Genomic DNA, 17010 nt, shown 5'->3' on the forward strand with positions numbered 1-17010 from the left:
GTTATTCATGTGAAATGTTATTCACTGACAAAATTTCAAGAATGTAACACAAGTGATAGATGACAGCTCATGGACATAAAAGAAAACCAAATATTTTTTTTACATTTTCAGATTTCACATGTTTTTCCTAAATGGAACCCATGCATCAAGTCAAATCCTTCTTCAGTAATGTATAAAAGAGACTAAGCTATGCCACGGTTAATGCACACCAAGGAAATATAGAACAATGACTTGATTTTGACTGAATAGTACTTGCCACGGCGCATCAACGTACCAAGTTACATGACTGCATGTAGTAGTATCCAATTAGCAATGTAATTAGTAATTGACAATTTACTTCTAATGCTGCATCACTAAAAGTCCTGTCTCATGTTGACATATTACTGGCATCAATAAAGCAATACAGATGTCTGATGCCATGAACCGTGGGTCGGAGGCAAGTATCATATGTAAAAATATCTGCTTGGATTGTGGGGACAATTATTATGTACTGGCAGCCTCCCTTAAGACGTGTAGCACTTTCGACAGAGCAACGTAAATACGATCATCTTCTACCAGCTATATCGTCATTGTTAGATGAACCACCAATATTACAATTTATGCTGAAATAAAGTTCATTTCTTGCTCTTTTTAACTGTTTGTTTGGTTTGTTGATAAAAATAAGAGAATGAACAGTAATTTTCATCTAAAAAAAACACAGTTTCATTGTTGGGCACGATTCGGTCAGCTGAGCGCCTCGCAGTGAAAGCAAGAAATATTGCCTTCGCTAGGGAAATTCCATTTAAACTCCGAAGACACCGGGTCAACACCTAAAAATAGCACCACATGGTAGAGCAGGGAACGGCCTTTATTTTCATATAAGTTTGAAATATGTATGTTTAAATTAACTTTTCTTGGTAAGCATTCAAAAAATAGGTTCATTTTCCTGGCTAAATATCTCGGCCATTTTTAAAAATTGATATATGATACCTATATGCGCTGGAAAGCCCAATTTTCGCTGAATTTAATGATATGCATGGCTTCGAGATCTTATTAAAGGCAGCCAATCGCAAGCGTGTAAACCGCAAGGTCATATTCAAATATTTCGAGTCACGCCCTGTGAGGTGATTCCGAATGAAATGGCTGACCTCTCATCGACAGGTGGTCCAGATTTTGGTCTCGTTTGTGAGAAATTGCATAGCACATTGGTAAGTATTGTTTTTCTTGCTTTTCCAAACATTCATGAATATTTTTATGCATTTCTTTTATTTTAATTTTAATGGATTAAATAAGATACTCTTCGATAAAATGCGTGTATACTGCGACAGGAAGTTCACAATTACCATATTTTAACCTATCTTGCATTCCGAGACTGCGAGAGTGATTTAATTTTAATAAATAGTAACTACCTATATTGATTCGATGAATTAGTAAAATGAGTGAATAATTAATCATTCTGTTCATAAATATTTTGTTTTTTTGCTCATTTTCTCACAGTTATTGGACGTTTATAAACCGGAAGTAGGTTTCTGTTACAATGTATTTCTTCGTTCTGTTGTTTTCATCCAAATATTTTTCTTGGTCGAAGTTTCGTTGTTATTTTTAGTTGGTCTCTCTGGGAAATCAACACTTTTATACTGTTATCATACACAAATAGTAATTAATCTCTGTATGTCTGTCTGTTTCTTTGCTATAAAAATAAATAAAAAACACATTTCCATCCTCCCAATCTAGCAATCAATCATTCAATGTCATGATTTGGTATTATGTATAAATATATCAAAACGTTTTTTGGTAAAGTAAAATAAAACAAAATATGCTCACAAAGTTAAACATTTAAAATTCTACCACCTGAATATCTCAATCTAGAATATACACAAAAAAAATATTAAAAGTTTGACAATTTTTGTTTGCAAGGTTTAAATTTCAAACTGTGGAAGAAAAAAAATCAGTTTCCTAAATCTTGCACTGATAAAGGTCTTATAAATTATTAACTTGCTGTTTTTCACTTTTACAGAGAATGAAGACTTCCACCGTATGTCTACATGGTTGATTAAAAAGGGCAAAGGAGAAAAATAGCCCTTAAGCATCAAGAGCAAGATGTCATCACCTTCAAGTTTTTTGATCCAGCTCCATCAGCTTAAAAGTAAATTTCCGGTCACTTCTGATCAAATTAAAGAACTTTTTGAAAAGATTTGCTCAGCCTCATGTCAAGATGATTTTAGGCATACAAATTTGCAGAAGGAGATGCATCATGCGCTGACAGCTGCTGCAGAAGCAAATTTAGAATCAATTTCTGAATCAGATGTTTTGTTGTTTCTTAAAGATTTCCTGCAGTATTTGTTTTATTGAGATTTTGATATTATGCAAAGCTGACTGGGGATTTTCCAAACAGACATGACATTTTGATATTGAATTTGTTATATAACATGAATTTTTATATTTCAATAAAATTTTGTTATTGGTTGTGCAGATTTTACTTTTTTGTGTGGTTGTATGTTGATGTCATGTAAGTTCTGCCCAGGGGGTAGGGAGATGTTTTTTTTAAAATTCTTTTAAATCCACGGAACATAGAATTATTAGATAGATTACAGCAATCTGAACACAATACACCTTAAATTTTAAAAATTGATAAATAAATGGCCAAGATATTGAATTTTTAATATTTGCGGCTGTATTTGCCGCTGACCAGTTTAGTGAAGATCGTTAATTTGGGGGGTCTGCTACATTGTTATTTCTGATAATTGAGTTCCCAAAAAAATTGAGCAATGTCTCTGTATAGAATGTAAGAGATCTGGAAAGTTCCAGACTTAAACTGCAAATAGTTTCGATAATATCAGCTACTTAATTTGGCCATTTATGCAATTTGACAAATTTGAAGAAAATCTCTGCATTTTATGGAGAATATTTTTACCCATAACTTTTGAACCAGACGAGGTAGACATGTAATCTTTGTTTTGTTCTTTTAGTTTTATAAAGATCTATCTATTGGTTATAAAATCCACACAGAATTTCTAAGTTGAAATTTTGGCTGCCAGTACATACAATTATCATTACAAAAGATGTGACAAGAGACACTATATATACACAGATGAATCCCACTACAATGAAATAGTGATAGTGGAGTTCCCTCCATTATTAGAAGCCCAAAATTTCCACGAACTAGCATGAAAAATGAAATAAATACTTTCACATTAATGAATGTGATACAAGATAGCATGTTTAGTGTATCATTTACTTACAACTCTTACAAATTTACTTCAAAAAAATTAAATTACATAAAAGTATTGACAATAGAGAATGTCTCGATTCTACTTCATTCCATGAATAGTTGGGAAAGACTGGTAACTTGAATAGTTGATAATAGGCTGGTACATACCATAAATAACAGACTGGTACATACCATAAATGGATGATAACAGGCTGGTACATACCATGAATAGTTGGGAACAGACTGGTACACAAGTTGTGGTACAGATTTTTATCAAGGGACATCTCGTAGACCTTCTGCCATTCCTCATCTGTCATTTGTTTCTTTATGGCTTCAGCCGTCATTTCATCCTCTTTCATATCACGGCCACCAAACTGAAAGCAAAGTTTAATGTACATTAGAACAAAGACGGCTTTTTATATTATTATTGACAAAAACATTTCCCTCATTTCCACACGACCTGCTTTAGATTAAGTGTCTATCTCTCTAAATTTCTTTCATTGGCACTACATTTTCTGCATCAGGGAAGTGGCTTCCTAATCTCAGTTCAAGGTACTCTTGAATTTAGTAACAGCCATGAAATTAACAAAAATGGGAACCCATATAAAACAAGCAAATTTTGAGAGTTCAACATTATATATTTTGCCACAACACGGATTTTACACTCCTATAAGAAAATTTTTATAGGTATTACATCTGTACAAACAAAACTGAATGACATCAGTACATTTTTCTGTACAACTGTTAATTAAAAATTTGCATTTTTGGTAGGAATTATTAACAGCATATATCCATAAATTTACTGCACATGTTAGTTCAATTGTCCAATATTACCGGTTGCATACATTTTCTGGACTTGTGCTCAATCTGGTGTTATGCAAGATGTCAATATTCCATTCCTGTTAAAGTTGCCTGAACGAATAGTCATTTGAGGAACAGAAATTTTGATTCTGCAGCATATAACCACAGGTTTTAGTTAAAACAGCTCGTCATTTTAGTAACAGTGGCCATGCTTGAAAGATTATCATCATCAGGAAGCATCCATAGGCAGCAACCCTGATCGGTCAAAATGGTCCAAGACCCCCTGCTGAAGATTTATTTCTACCTCTGTAAGCGCATAAGAAATGGCTTCTGATGGCTTTGCTTTTTAATTTTTTGGGCAAAGTTTATGCTTCACTCAAAGAAAGAAATTGATTTTAAAAAAAGAACAGCAATGTTCATTGTCACACTGTCCAAATAAGTTCCCATCAACTCTGTTCCAACATCAAATTACATTTTTAAACACCATGTCAAAACTTTCTCATATCAAAGTCTCAATGAACAGAAAATAAATGTCATGCCTGAAATGAAAGCTTCTTTTTTCCACAAATTTTCATTACAGGAAGATTCACCAGACGAGAAGAAACATGACAAAATTGCCAATGCTTTGAACAACTGTCACTTAAGTACAATGTGAAATAATATTACAACAAGTATCATTAATTTGTTATACTGCTGTGGAATGGACCATTATTTAACAGGAGTCCCTCAAAGGGACTGACACTCTTCAGTCAGTGACTACTTCTTCCTTCTAACTGCCGAGTATTGAAACCTTCTCTGAAATTCTTCAGCAGTAACAGGATTTTCAAATTAGAGCGAAGCCCTGCTATAACGTGATAATGAAGGTTAAAAAAATTGGATCGCGTTAATAGTGGGGTCATGTAAATCCAGCATTTTACAGTATTTTACTTTTTCAGAGAACACCACATTGGCACATATATGTTTATTAATGTATAATGTTCATCATGAATAGGGTATCAACACCATTTACTGTCGTGCTGTCATGGCATGCAATTCATCCATACTGCAATTCCATTGAAAATTGCACAGATTTAAAATATTCCATAATTTTGTCACAGATCAATGTGTCTGAATTCAACGTCTAATATATAGCATGAAGAGAGTATTAACACCATTTACTTAACGTCTGATATCGTACGCTCTTTTCCAGGGTTCATACTGAACTATGAATGATAAATTCAAAGACGTTTCCCAAACTTTCAAAGACCACAAACAGAGATTTCCAAGACCTATTTTTGCTAACATTGTGTATACAGGTTATATGAGGAAACAACGAATGCCAGATACTACAATATTGTTTACTGATTAAAGTCAAACTATAATTAATTTCCAAAAAAATAGCATTATAATGATCTGGAAGATAGGTTAACATTTGTCATTTTTTCAGAAATATGTAACATACGTGTCAGATTTAATACAAAATAAATTGTTCTCTTAACAAACATCAGCACTGCTTTAAATGCATTATTATATTTGCTCTTTTTTGCTCTTCAATCATTTTGTAAAGAGATTCCACCACTGTCATCTTTTCCTCTGCTCTTCTCCTAAGAGCATTTGACTCTGTGACAAGCACAATGAGTCCTTTTAACTCTGCCTCTTCTGCTTTCTGTACAGAGGAAGCATGTAGGCTGGCAATGTCAGCTTCAAGATGCAGCTTTTTGTCTTTAAGTTCTTCCACTTCATCCAAGGCTAACTCCCGTTTCTTTCCTTTTTGGTTTTTCTTCTCATCCTTCTCCTCTGCTTTCTTCTTATCCAGATAGGCAAGGTACTTATGTCTTGCAGAGGAGGCATACGTCATCATTTCATTGCTAATGATGATTTCCAAAGGTTCACCTGCTTTTCTCATTGTGTCAATGATTTAGCCTTTGTGCTCTGAGGCTTTCACTGCTGAGGTTCTCAACATATACCTGTTTGTTGACAGAAAATCCTCTCTCCACTGTTGCCTGCCCATGTGACAACGACATTTTCTGGAGAACATTCCAAAGTTCAACATATTCCTTTCTTTTAGAAAGGACAGAATAAAACACTTCATCAAGGCTGTCATCTGTTCTATTGAAGCATTTCAAGGGATAATTGTCCGATTGGATAACTTCATCCACTGATTTTCCGTACTGAGTCAATATTAAATCACATCGGAACTCTACTTCTCTTCCTGTTTAATGAATCTAAATGAAAACAAATACCTTCATGATGTATGAAAGTAATTTTTAATTCGGTTTTACATACTAGTAAGAAACGCTATTTAGACACAAATTACCATTTAAAAAATGGCTTCTGAAAAAGTGAAATAAAATATAGGGGTACAAACAAACGGGGATGTATAGTCAGACTATAGATACACAAATCAATTTCGGCAATGTGATTTTTAAAAAAAAAATTGTTTATACCACTGGGGAAAAAGGTTGAGGGTCGGCAATGAGAAACGGGGACATTCCGTCAACTGGAAACACATTTTTCATTCTTTTTTTTTATTTGCCTAATCAAATGACTTGACTTCCTACAGTTAAAGCTTCACAGCACACGTTAACACCATTTTTTTTTATTCGCAATTCAAGAACAACAACTCTTGCTTAACTTTACTATAGTGAAAGCAAGCGCACTTTGAAACTGTTTATCCGTGAATTGAATTTATTACAATTGATGTTTCTATATTAAACCAAGGAACATTATTATGTAGAACAAAATTTTCTAAAATGATTTTTGTCCCTCAAACGTGTTAAATAAACCGACGTTATAAGTAAATTTAAACGGGCCCTCTTTTGCCATATCTCCCAAATCATCAAACTAAACAATATCTTATTTTATACCCGAAAAGTAATGAGTTACCATTATTTTGCATAAAACTACCAATAGTTTATACTTCTGCATCTTTGTTCCACTAAATGAACAGTATGAAGTTACTAATTTGCAACTTACCTTTGGCATGACTTGTAAGGGCTCCTTTGATCGTCTTTTTACACAATGTACAAAGTGCCTTTCGTTTACATAATTTATCCTTTTGCAGCCATTCCTTGTATTTCTCTTGTTCAAGCCAGATATCGTTGAAAGAGCAAAGACCTGGCATTTTTAAACACTGAAGATGTAAATCGACTGAACAAATTTTGAATCCTCCAGCGTAATACTTTCGCGCACTTTCTACGTAGAGTGAATTAGTGTAATGAACATTTTGATTGGCCAAAGCTGATGGACTCGTCCAATCAAATTGAACGATTCGTCAAAGGAAAGAAGCCAGGAAAACCAGCTACATCCGAAGCTAACGACCTTAGGCAATTTTATTTGTATCTTCCTTTGATGAAGGGTGTAGCCGTCTTGCTTTGATGAAGAGTGCATGTGTTATTGAAGTCGCCGCCGAGGCCAACTTTGGATGGCCAAACAAAGCCTCTTCTGTTATTGCGGCGGCAATGAGACTGAACGGGTCATCAAAAGAACGAAACCAGGATAACTAGATTACATCTGAATCTAACAACCTCGGATAATTTTATTTGTGATTCTGGATAGAAATTACAAATTTTTGGGTTTATTTCAATTTTCAAAGACTTTTAAAGACCTCAGGGTAATATGCTCGATTTTCCCAAACTTTCAAGGCCTTGAAAATGCTACCTCATTTTTCCCAAACTTTCAAAGACCTTCAAAGACCGTACGAACCCTGTTTTCTCATATGTGTTTCCACGTACTTTTATCAATTGTAAATTCCCAATAATTAACACTTGTACATCTATTCATTTGAACAGCTACAGCAAGAAAAATTAACAAACAACACATGCTTTCAGCATGCATTTAACTTTCATTTCAGATTTTGTGAATATCGAAAGAAACATGTGAAAAATACTTTTATAAAGATTTTTAAGCTGAATGCATGTACAATTTCATACCCTTTCAATTTCCAGCTAATAAAGCAGACATTATTTACTGGTCAACTGACTGCCTCTAATAACACCACCAAGCCCAGCAAACATGTTGGCAGCTTTTGTATTTTTGATGTTTGTTAAATTGTAAAAATCTTTTATCAACCACCGCATCGTCTGCTGCTTAGTTGTGTATGCAGTTAAAGAAGAAACACATGTTGGCTATTGCTTGAGCAATGACTGTATACAGAATTAATTGAAGACAATCACAAAGACAACTTACTGGCTTTACTCATGGATCAGCAATAAGCATTATTTCCAATAGTTTATTTTGGCATAACACCTCAAGAACCTGGTGAATTTGTTAAATTTCAGAAGCCACGCTACGACAGTATTATATGCGAATTCATACGTGAACTCTTCTCCCAAACGATAATAAACATTTTACACACTATTTCTCGTACTTGAACCATTTTCATTTAGGATTAACTAAATATTACAAAGAGTCTTCTAGTGAAAAATCCATGGCAATATTACTTTCGATTCAGAAGGAGTATTGAAAGTTTTCAAGATGGCTTCTTTGCTAGCTATAGCGGATATCAGGTTGGCACTATTTTCATTTAGAACCAATTATATATCACAAGAAGCATTTTGGTGAAACCCCATCTCGATCTATTCATCCATTCTGAATAAGTATTAACAACAAATATTTTCAGAATGCGATGACAGATCTACACCATTTTCATTAAGGACCAACTATTCACAAGTCTTCTGTTGAAGCAAACCATGTTAATATGATTTTCCATACAAGATAAGTAGAAGTAACAAGATTTTCAAGATGGCCATCATGGCAGACATATTGGAAAGACTGAACAGTAACAATGCAAAGGAGCCCATCTTGATCACTGACAGCACAGATATAACTGAGACTGGGAATTTCAATAGGAACAGCGGCTAATGAAGGTTCCAGATCCTCAGCCAGAAGCCCAGGATTGGCAACGAAAAACTGAATTATAGTTACAACTGTACCAGGAAAAACATGGAAGAGAAGGAAAGACTGCGTCAAGACATGAAAGCTCTTGCCTCATTAACAAAGAGAAAGAGATTAATCTCTGAAATGTGATCAGTTCTGAAAGATGACTGGCATGCGAGGTGCACATCACAAGCAGCCTTTTGCAGTTACCCCAACTTTCAGGCATATTGAAATCTTTAATAAGCTACAAAAAATAACAAACAATCAACAGGAACAAGAAATGCACATCACGAACATCATCTTGTCACAAGTATTTAACTTACCAAATGGTATCAAATTTATGTACACAAGTTGCAAGGTTCTGACTGTTACAGGCTTACTAACAGATGAAAAACGCATTTTTGAAAGATGAGGTTGTGGAAAAGTGGTACCATTTCTCAAATATCTCACATATGAAGACAGACAATGCCATATTGCTTAAAACAACTTCCAAATGTATAATTAAAGATGATAAAAAATCTATTATTACAACCATCAGATCCTGATGTTGTGGGTCTAAGCACAAGATAGGCTATACATGGTGGCCAGTAGAAATGGTGGACGAAGAACCAGAGAAAAAAATCATGCAAGAACCATTGACCTATGGGAAGCTGATGGCAGCTTTCGCACATACCCACATTAGCCAAGCCCGAGAGTCGAACCCATGAGGTAAGATGACAGTGATTAGTCCAGGCAAGCGCTTTAGAACACCGAGCCAGAGAAAACAGATGGGGGAGAATATATGTAGAAAACTGAAATGAAATCAGTATTTCCCTGTCTAGGTCTTTTATAATCTGTTTAAATTCAAGATTAATCTTGTTTAAGGCTGAAGCAGCCAAAACAATTTACCCTGGGGTTGCTGGAAGTAACTGTGCATGCCAGGAATGCCAGTCTATAGGTCAGGTCCCTAACTCCGAGTGCTTTCAAACCTCGCACACCTTCAGTCTCGTAGCCCTCGTTTCCTTTGACTCTGGCACTAGTTTCGGTTCGAGCTCCTGTGAAATACATTGAAAGAAACAACAGATCAATTTATCAGAGGTATCTCTCACGTAAAGAGATAGTCAACCAGGTTTACTTCATCATATTAATGTATTGAGTTTTCTGGCTGACAGCTGTACTACCACTTAATTTTGAAAATGTGAGTGGAACTTGTGTTGATTGTAATTGGACCATTGTGTATGCACATTTGATTTGGATTTTTTAAATTCAGTTATATTGCTATGATGTCTGCAGTGTGGTAGTTCATAGTGATGTCTAGCACTGGGGCATCATGCCAGTCATGTAGCATCATGTCCCGCTCCATCACACTATCCCGACACCAGGCCAATCAGTCCTAACATTAATAACACTAACCTCTTAATGCCGAACACCAACTGAATACCATTTTTGTAAGTCTTTGGTATGACTCGGCCAGGGTTTGAACCCATGAACTCTCACATCCGAGGCAGATACTCTATTCATTTAGACCACCTGACACGTTTTAACACAATCTTCATTCAGTGAAAATAGCAGTGAATTGTCTTTCCCAAGGAACACTAAGGCAGCTGACTCTGGCTGTCCTGCACTGGCATCAAACCAGCAACTATTGGATTACCAAGCTACCATTGCTTCTACATTTACATTGGACACACAGAGCATCAAATATGGAATAATCAAAACTGAACCACATGCACTAGCAGCATGCCTTCTGCAGACTCCATTTCAAATTCTGTCAATAGCATAACTTGTGAAAACAACAGTTTCAAGACTTGTCCATTTTGTCAGGCACAGAGTCAGTCAAAAGGATGCAAATTAAATTGCAGCAAATAGTTCAGTCTGAATCAACTACCATGGTTTGTCCTTGAACAAGATACATAACTTGCCTCAGCACAAGCTATCCTTTGTATTTGTTGGAGTGTGCCAAAAATCAGATCAAATTTGCTTCAACCGAGTCCGTCTTGCCAGCAGGTTTTGCTGCAGTGGTGCAAGTAATCACTGAGGTATCACTAAAACAAGAAAATTAATGACGACAAAAGAAGTGTGTGTGTGTGTGTGTGTGTGTGTAGGCACACACGTGCATCTTTGAGTGAGACGTTACAAAAGGGAGACAACTAACCTGGAAGAGACATAGTGCCTACATCAGGTACCACAATTAGTGTCCCAGTAAAATCGCACTTGTCACCTGCCTGGGCCATTTCAACTGCTTCTGCCCTCAAGATAATTTCCACACTAAAGAAACAAAAAAGGATAATATACTTCACCAGTACTTATTATCTTCTGCATTAGCAAAATATCTGTACTCGGCATTAGTAAAATATCGGTAATTGACATCTGTAATCATAATAATAACATCAACATTACCATTATATATCTTCACCATAATCGCTGAATCTCGAGCTAAAATGACTTTAAAGAAAACGGTCAAGTTCATGTCCATAAACAAAGAGTCTGCAAAGACAAATATGTATTATCTTTAATTTTATTATCTATTTAAAGCACTTATGAAATTTGCTGCAAGTAATTAAAATTCCTCAATTCACATTATTTGCATATGTAAAACATGTACACTCCACCTCAAAATAAAATGGGGCACAAAATTAGAAAAAAATTTGATCCCCTTTTTGCGGAGACCACCATTTATTTAGATAGTCAAAAACTTTAACACCAAGGTAATAAAAAAAAATGAGCCTAGTTTCTGTTATCAATATGGGATGAACCAATGACAGACAACAACCATCCCATAAGTAGACATGCCAGCCTTAAACAGCAAGGCAGTCAATTTTTTTCCCACAAGTTTGACCAGTTTTCTATAAAGTGTAACAAAATATTAATAATGTGTGGAATTCAAAACTGATGCAGGAATGGTACACATTATGTTCAGCTGAAAAGTTTGTACAATACATGTAGACCTAAATTTTACCTCTAGTACAGATGCACAAACTTCAGTTCTAAACTCTATGAGCTCAGTAGCTTGCAGATATCTCTCAGCCTGTCATAATTCTTGGATTTCTTTTTTGATTTCACATGACAACAATCATTAACTCAAATCAACATGTGATGTCCAGTAAACATAACTGTTGCCCATTATATCTTGCTGGTCACCATTTCTTGAAAATTTTATAATCAACACTTTGATCATACAGATGTTTTGCTTGAAACAGAAATGTGCAGTCTAAAGCGCCTGGGACACCCTGGTAAAAATAGTCTGGTTCCCTGACCAACATCACTAGATCTAATATAAAACCCAGATCAAAATCAAATACAGACAAGCCAATTTTCCAAAGTTTACCACAGCAATCATATTTCCGTAATTTATTCTTTTAGTCCATGTTAGGGTCATTCTGTTACAAAATTTTAAGGGTTTGCAGTTCTGCATAAGCTATTCTAGTCTGTCACCAGCAGAGCTAACACAAAATTTAATGTTTTGAGAATGGCATTACATTACCTGCGAGGAATATTTCCTCTAGGTAGCTCAGCTTGTGTCTCCTGGATGCGAACTTTCTGGAAATCCACAAAGCGAGATTTGTTGACATCAAGCATGAAACGTGATCGGTTGCTACAGACTGGATTGCGACAAATGCTTGGCTGAAATAAATGTTTGAAAGGCATTATGAATTAAGCCCAAAAGAGTGAAGAAAAGAAATTTCAAAGTGGTAATAATTATTTCATTATTGCTATTCTCACACTTGACTGTAGGCCAAATTATTAAATTTGCATGGCCTGAAATAATAAAAGTTTCACAAGCTCAAATTATGTTATTCACGAAACTGCATAAAAATACTAATATTTTTGATACATTTCAATTTCTAGACTTTAATATAATTTTGCTAGCTTTGCAAATTTTTAAAACTTTTATTACAGACCTAGATTTGACTAATCTTTTAAAACCAATTTATTGCTCATTAGTACTTCAGATTTATACCACAATATTAATGTGTACAGGTGTGTATAGCACATCTGCAGAGTTGCTAAGTGGCGTACACAGAACTATGCAAGAATGATATTTGTATATTAGCAGCAGAAGATTCCTTAAGTCTTCATCTCCACAAACACCTGCTCATAGTCACTCACCTGTGTATACTTGAACTGCTGCTCAACATCCTTGATAACAGTTCTACAGTCCAAACACATAAAAGTTCCACTTGTCAGCTCCGGATGAACGGGATGGGTTCGGACAACCTGCCCTGTTATCCGTAACAGTGTGCCAATCTTTGCTGTGGTCATCTCACGAACCCTAAGTGAAAAATTTTAAAATTCCTCATGCATGTGGAAACCAGCCACCAGTATGCGGATAAACTCTGAATTCTGAAAATGCCTTGGCCACCATTTTTCTGACTGGCAACTGTCCCCTTGGATAATATATGTGGTCATGAAAAAAATTTGTTGTGCAGTAACCAGTTTTCTTATTAAACTTAACAGGACCATGGCCAATGACCATTACACCACCAAATATATTGGTTTCTTTTGCAAACACCCACAAAGTTTGGTCAAGAAACTGTACAACAGAACTTACTGTGCAAAACCAATTATTCAAGTTGCAATGACCTTCACCACCGATTTCAAAATCAACAGGGCTTATCCTAGACCTACAATGTAATACCTCAACCCTGATATTTATGTTTTGTGGGCTGGGGTCTAGCAGCCTATATAACGGCACTGTGTAGCGTGTTCTGATTTTGCCTAACATCGTATTGAGAAGTCAAATTTTTAGGAATTATCTCACACACTTGGCAGCCCATACTGACACTTTTCTACAAATCAAAGACATATTGTTTTAGTCCATCTTTTTTCCAATAAATTCTCACACAAGCAAATAGATCTGTTTTCAAGTTCTGCTGGCCAATATTTCAGCTGCCTGAAAAGCCAGGAATACCAAACTCTGGGTAAGTTTAAATATGTTTCTTTAACAAAATGAATAAAAATATATTAATGCTAAGAAAGTGTTTAGATAGCTTGATTTTTGTTCAAGATTCTTATCCTTCTTTTCACCAATTTCGGTATGCTACATCGTAGGACCAGGCGCTTCCTTGCGACACACAAACCTTGGTAGAAAATTTTGTGAAAGGTTGTTGGGGGTGTTTGTATATCTGTGTATGTGTAAAAAAAAACTCAAGATGTGAATGGGTGTGTGTAAGCTGTATCCCAACTGGGGTTCCAATGGATGACACCACTGACCACTTTAGGCTAGGAGCATAAAAAAAATTCTCCTGGTGACCATCAAAGAACATTCTCCTAGGCTTGCTCAATTACAGGCACTTTGTACTGCCTGGGATGGAAAAAGTTGGCACGAGGTGGAATTTTACTGGTACACCAGTACAAATGCTATTCAGCCAATATCATCAATGCACGATTCATTATTTGCACTAAATATATGTAAACAATACTTTAGAGAAAGAAAATGGAATGAATGCATTCCTGACCCTTACTGGAGCTGCACTGACAACTGACATTACATATCAACACCATGACAGTAGTATAATTCAGTCAGAGTTTCCTTTGACCCTTTCCACCCCATTCTAGACATTTTGACATTTGAAAGCAAGATTCAAGAAACATTGAGCACCTGTCAGCAATGTTTTTGTTGGCATCACGTGTCTAACCTGATGATATGTCATCTCTGCATGATGAATCTGGTTCTCCAGGTTGCTGGTCATTTTACTTTGAATAAATATGGCGAGAATAAAGTAAATTTGAGTTCTTTTACAAATATGATGCGATTCCATTAAATATTTTTGAATTTTTCTGAACATTTTTGAAGAGGGTTTTATTGGTGACATCATGTGACTGGTGAACCTCTCATGTTAGAAATATAACTTCTAGCTCTTTTGAACACATCTTTCACTGCAACAGGAAACTTACTTTAGCCTGGAGGGCACATCGGTAAAGCTGATGTAGAACTCTTTAGCTGGTGGGATCTGGCCCCAATCTTTAGCATAGTTCCTAACTGCTCGACAAATATATGGATACACTCTGAAAGTAAAATAGAGCAAATAAGCTATTAAATAAAGGTCTCGTCTGCACAAGTAACCCCATGAAGCAGAGCTAAAACAAGATTATGACAAAACTAAAACTTATACAAGTTTCTTATCAAATAGAATTGTTTAGATCACTTAGTTTCAGGAACAAAAAGCCTAATATAAAATTAATGGCAAGTCATAAATTTATGTTGACCGATGAGCAAAGCATTCTACAAAATGATCTACTTCTATATGCTGCAGCATGCCAGAAATATGCAAGTAACATAACGTGTCAAAACCAGGCCCACTCTTACCAACAAAACAGCATTATCTTTTGTCAAATCTGAGTACTCTTCGAAGCTTATACCAAGGCAGTCTTTGAGTAATTCTCTGTCAGGTCCTTCAGTTCTGAGGTGTCAATATTGGGCATCAATTCATCAACTCTTATTAATATAACGATGGATCAAATAGACTCGGGGTTGAAATCATCAAACAGCCACTTGCCAAGTTCAAGTGACCAGAGGCATCTGAACAAGATCACCAGTGATAAAACATGGATTTACAATTTTACTGAATCTCAACTCCAAATAATAAAGTCAGGACTGAAGAAAATGAGATTGCAAATCACTGTGTTTGGGTATGAAAAGATTTTCTTTTTTCTAAATTGAACAATACTTCTGCGAAAACAATGGAAAGTCTTGTTTTGGTTTTGCACAGGCTGAAATAAGTTGCTTAATAAGAACCTGTAGACACCCTCTCTTTTCAAAATTGCAAATCTAGTCTACTTCATTAATATCTAGAAACATGAGAGTTTCAATGGGATCAAATACTTTCTTTGTCCATAATTTGGCCACCATTTGTCAGCTGCCAAGGAACTGCTAGAATACTATTTTATGTGTAAGGAGTACAGTAAATAAATGATTTAAAAACCCAACAAGAAAATAAAGATAAAAGAACAAGCATTATAATTCCATTTCAACCTAATCACACAATGTCTGTTAGAAGGAACATACAAGGCCCAGTTTACTCAAAGCTCATTTGGAAAGAATGTAGCAAGTACAGTCAGATTTTTTTCTGAGCAAGTTGGAACAAAACTGGTAAACTGTAACTTTTCAGTCAGATTTAGTTGGTATGTGTGTGATTTGGATTTTTAATGTAGCTTTAACAATTTTCAGTCATATCGCTAAGATGTGTGTAGTGTGACAGTTCATAGTGATGTCTAGCACTGAGGCATCATGTGGCAGACATGTACCATGATGTCCCACCTAGTCACATTATCCTGACACCTGGCCGACCCATCCTAACACTAACCTCTTAATGCTGAGCTCAGATTCAGTTGGCTACTTCAAAGGGTTCTGAGCAGACTGACCCCAAAAATAAACAAGGGAAAGGGTCAATAATTGTAAATTACAGGTGCTGATTAATCAAACACTTTAAAAAATATATATATTAGACATTTGGAAATAAACTTAGATACACTAATTAGCAAACAGTTTCACTAAAATGGCATGGTTAATTTCCAGTTGGCTGGTAACACGTTTACAGGTGCCGACAGGTACCTTCACATTCATTAATTACCATGGTAATAAAATTAGCTATAGGGTACCTGTTTAGTTTGTGTAAAGGAAAAGCGAAAAGTTCCCAAATTCAGAATAAAGATTATATCTGGTCATGTCAGGAGCAATCAAGGCGCTGAACAACGAGTACAGCTCAACGCTAGTGCAGTGCAACTATTGGCTGCTGTGCATTTGTCCTTCATAGACCTCCTCAAGTGATCTTATATTTTCTCTATGTGCAACAAATTGGCTATTTACGTCAGTTTCCTTATTTTCAATTTATCCTAATGCACGTGACACATTTCCAAGAAAACAGACGGGTTTCTTGAATCTGAAACCATGCATCACAGATTATTATAGTTTGATACAGACTTAAGTAGCAGACTAGTCTATATTGGAAAAATATGAAACCTAATATTCAGCGAGATGAACTTTATCAATGTGACCCGATGTTATACTACTAAAAATGTTAGAGGATAGAGATTTTATTAAAGTGAAGAACGTATTGCATCACAAAAAGGACAAATAAGTAGCACTTTACAAATTTTGAAATTGGTGTCAAGCAATGTGAGACTGGTGTAAAGCAGCATTCAGAATATTTTGACAACTTAAAATGTGATGTGGATTAGGC

General features: G+C 35.5%; 1 protein-coding gene and 1 long non-coding RNA gene across 2 annotated transcripts in view; one reads left to right on the forward strand and one right to left on the reverse strand.

The window, feature by feature from the left end:
* The window catches only part of LOC149791717 (zygotic DNA replication licensing factor mcm6-like), a 50831-nt gene that overhangs the window by 26923 nt on the left and 6898 nt on the right, over positions 1 to 17010 (reverse strand). The window contains exons 3-8 of the mRNA XM_089970227.1: positions 14726 to 14836; positions 12938 to 13100; positions 12312 to 12451; positions 10983 to 11095; positions 9737 to 9882; positions 3414 to 3564 (exon numbers count right to left, since the gene is read on the reverse strand). Coding sequence (XP_089826353.1) covers positions 3414 to 3564; positions 9737 to 9882; positions 10983 to 11095; positions 12312 to 12451; positions 12938 to 13100; positions 14726 to 14836 — 824 coding nt within the window. The remainder of the gene's footprint in view (positions 1 to 3413; positions 3565 to 9736; positions 9883 to 10982; positions 11096 to 12311; positions 12452 to 12937; positions 13101 to 14725; positions 14837 to 17010) is intronic.
* On the forward strand, positions 548 to 2445 carry LOC149791718 (uncharacterized). The gene is made up of 2 exons (XR_016423195.1): positions 548 to 1187; positions 1997 to 2445. It is a non-coding gene; the product is annotated as an uncharacterized LOC149791718 (long non-coding RNA).

The sequence above is a fragment of the Sinohyriopsis cumingii genome, chromosome 9 (genome assembly GCF_028554795.1).
Source record: "Sinohyriopsis cumingii isolate HCF-2022 chromosome 9, ASM2855479v2, whole genome shotgun sequence".
Lineage (NCBI taxonomy): Eukaryota > Metazoa > Mollusca > Bivalvia > Unionida > Unionidae > Sinohyriopsis > Sinohyriopsis cumingii.